The sequence below is a fragment of the Papaver somniferum genome, unplaced genomic scaffold (genome assembly GCF_003573695.1).
Source record: "Papaver somniferum cultivar HN1 unplaced genomic scaffold, ASM357369v1 unplaced-scaffold_148, whole genome shotgun sequence".
NCBI classification, from domain to species: Eukaryota; Viridiplantae; Streptophyta; class Magnoliopsida; order Ranunculales; family Papaveraceae; genus Papaver; species Papaver somniferum.
The window spans coordinates 1,210,559-1,213,908 of NW_020624154.1; the positions used below are offsets into that span (position 1 = coordinate 1,210,559).

At 34.3% G+C, this 3,350-nt stretch overlaps 1 protein-coding gene across 1 annotated transcript; it reads right to left on the reverse strand.

Annotated features, from left to right (window-relative positions):
* Positions 1 to 688: 688 nt before the first annotated feature.
* LOC113335474 (auxin-responsive protein IAA16-like) lies at positions 689 to 3,032 on the reverse strand. The gene is made up of 5 exons (XM_026581513.1): positions 2,506 to 3,032; positions 1,507 to 1,710; positions 1,273 to 1,428; positions 1,090 to 1,151; positions 689 to 892 (listed from the first exon to the last, which is right to left on the reverse strand). Exons 1-5 carry the CDS (start codon positions 2,868 to 2,870, stop codon positions 855 to 857), a joined length of 825 nt encoding a protein of 274 aa, XP_026437298.1. The 5' UTR covers positions 2,871 to 3,032; the 3' UTR covers positions 689 to 854.
* Positions 3,033 to 3,350: the final 318 nt, after the last annotated feature.

Sequence of the window (3,350 nt, forward strand, 5' to 3'; positions counted from 1 at the left end):
TAAGAAGACGTTGAGCAGTAAGATGAACTGGTGGAGAAAGTGGAGGTTAATTTAGAAAAAGACAGATTAGTGTTGATGCGAATCTTGGCACCCGTGATTTGTGTACAAAACAGAGTTCAAATTGGAAGTAAATCCTATCTGAAATGGCTTACCTCAAAAAACAGTGTACAAAATTGATAATCATCACAACAGAATCCGAAATTTCCTAACCTAAATATGTGAGAGATTAAAAATCAAAATTAATATCCATGATGAATTCAGAGATTAGAAACGGTGATGGAAGAATTTCCAAACCTGTTTACGGTGATTGTTTATTTGATTCTTCAAGGAGAACAATACCATACACCCAATTACTCAGGTTCAAGAACAAAGATAAAATCAAACATGAGTTGTGAAAAACAAAGCTAGCAGTTCTGATGCTGTTGTAGTTTGTTTTTAGTCGGGATCGTCAGTCACATAGAGAAAGTTTGGTTATGGGAAAATGGGTTAAGTGGGAGATGTTAAAGACGTGGAAGGAAGTACTAAAGTTAATTCAGTGGGATTAGAATTAATAAGAAAGTTGTATTTCCTAATACTCTCTAGTTAGATTGTCCACATCAGATTTTGATAGGGTCAGAATGAATGAGAATGGAGAATTGAGTTTCAATTATCATCTTGTTAGATATAATTTTTTATTAGTCTTGTAGAATTTATATAGCAACCCAATTTAAATAAAGTACGGACAAATTCAGAGACGCCCCAGACAAAATTCAGTCTACAGCACCATTTGTTGTCGTTTGTTTTCGCTTTGGAAGAAACCGGGACTCAATGAACAGGTCATTATCCAGATTGAATGATTGAAAGAGATTTAGTATTCAGCTTCTGTTCCTGCATTTCTCCACCGCTCTTGGTGCTGAAATTCATGTATATATTCAGAGAATGATTAATTAATATTATACAGTAATGATTAATGAACGATTAACTAAGTCATTATTTTGTTCTAAAATTACAGACACTTGGCATATTCTACCAATAATCAACCTGCTATGCTTTTAGCCAGAATATTGTAATTTTAACAAAAGTATTTAAGGTTCTGGATTAGTAACAAACCAAGTCCAATTGCCTCTGATCCTTTCATGATCCGCAAGCGTTTGCAGGAGTCGACAAACATCCTGATAATACAAAATTAACTATTATTATGTGATCAGCAGAAAATATTTACTAATACGTAGTAAGTTAACTTTGCATGTCATATGATGAATTTCATTTTTGCTCGCAAGAAAAACTAGGTACCTCCATGGTACATCGCCTACGAGCATCCAGTCGCCATCTTTGTCTTCATAAGTCGGGACGTACTCGGACCCATTTAAAAGATCCATCAATTTACTCTCGTTCATAAAATCTTTCATCCCTTGAGTTTCACAGTTACCTTCATTCATAAACAAAGAACAAACACATTTAGCCCAATTGGATTAGTGCGCAATTTCAAGCAATTAATTAGAATGGGATTACTAAATGTTGTTTACCTATTGTGATCCCAAGGCTTGAGAAAGTTCTTGGTAACTCTTGTACAACTTCAAATCAACCTTTCGAAGGCAAGGTGCACCGTCCATGCTAACTTTAACGAAGGCAACGTTGTTGCTGTTGCCGACCTCTTCTGTATTGCTCTTGTGTACAGATAGAACATTCTTGCGATATGATCGAACTGGCGGCCAACCTACAACTTGTGCCCTGAAATTCCCATGCATATTTCTCAGATTAGCATATTTTATAACTACAATTTCAATTTTTGGCAGTACTGAATTTGTTTTAGTCCGCACAAGTCATAACTAAAATGAAATGTGGAATCAATAATTGGAATAGATTCTAAATTCTAAAATCAGGAATTACATAACGAGACAGGAAGAAATTTCACTTAAAAACAAAAAGATTTATGATTATAACATGAGTCATGGGTAATACCAATATACAATATACATAAGTGATCAGATTTTAGAATGTCAGGATCGGTGGTGTGAGAATTGAACTGTATAATGCATCGGAATTTGGAAACCGAAAGTATTTTAAACGAAAGAGATGATGAATTTCAAAGTAGTAGTTACTGAATTTGTCAGGATAAACATTCAATATTCATTAAGGTTGTACTTAATCATTAAAGTTCTTCCATCCTTCTCATCCGAAAAATAAAAAAATACTTAGACCATGAACCAAATTCAAGTGAAAACAAACAAGCATAGATCTGTTGTGGCTGTTCGGCGAAAAACACCAAACTAGCTCTTCAATTTACAGTTTAGTTGCCAGGTTAATCATAAACTTATCTGCTTAAACTAGATTTTTTTTTTTACAATCGTCTAATTATACGCTGCTTGATGTAGAGACATTGTTGAGTTTTTGTCCGAACAGTAACATATGTACACGAAATATGCATGCAAATTACTCCGTGAAAATAACCAAAATGTTTTAAGAAATTCAATGGATAAAAGAAAAACAAGTAAAAATTGGCAAAGGAAGATGTAAGAGATTTACTTGGGAGCGGACTGCTTGGCGTGGTGATCGTCGTTAGAACAACTAGTAACACTAGTTTTATCCTTAATACTTTTATTCTCGGACACTAGCGAACTCTTACTGATCTTCTCATTATTATTCTGATGATGATGATGATCCATTAATACTAATTCCGACGATTCTTCTATCGAAGCAGACAGTGAAGTCTCAAGATTAAGCTTTAAATCAATTGTCTCAGAAAATCCTCTTTTTCCTGAAGAGTTCTTCCCATTCTCAACTTCACTATTATTTCCATTACTAGCACTACCACCAGGTAATCCTAAACGTAATTCTGTTTCTTCAAAATTTATCAAATTGAGCTCTTTCCGTTCGGCACCTCCGATCATTTTAGTTGGTTTTGGACCAACTTGGCCCTTCTCTAGACTTTATTAATTTGTCTCAAGAAAAACCTTCTTTTTCTTCTTCCGCTTTGGTTCTGAAAAAAGCGTTTCTTGGATGAACAAAAGATTGGATTGAGAGAAAGCTACGAAGAGAAAGAAAGAGAGAGAGAGTTGCCGATGAATATTGATATATGAAATGTAATAAGGTTTTACGTAATTATTTTTCTTAGTTCACAATTTTTGATTTGTTTTCGGAATAGCACTTTATGGGTGTTTCTTAACGGATGAGATGGCGACACGTGGAAGTGAGTAATTAGCTGGATTTCTCGCTGACTTGCTAAATGAAACTACGATTTTTAGTAGACAGCCTACGAGTGTATATCTGTTTTTGTTTTTTTTTCCTCCCGAAAATTAATTAGAACTTAAACTGTGTTATGGTACACAATTTTTTTCTTTCTGTTTCACGGAACCTTTCATTAATGGTAA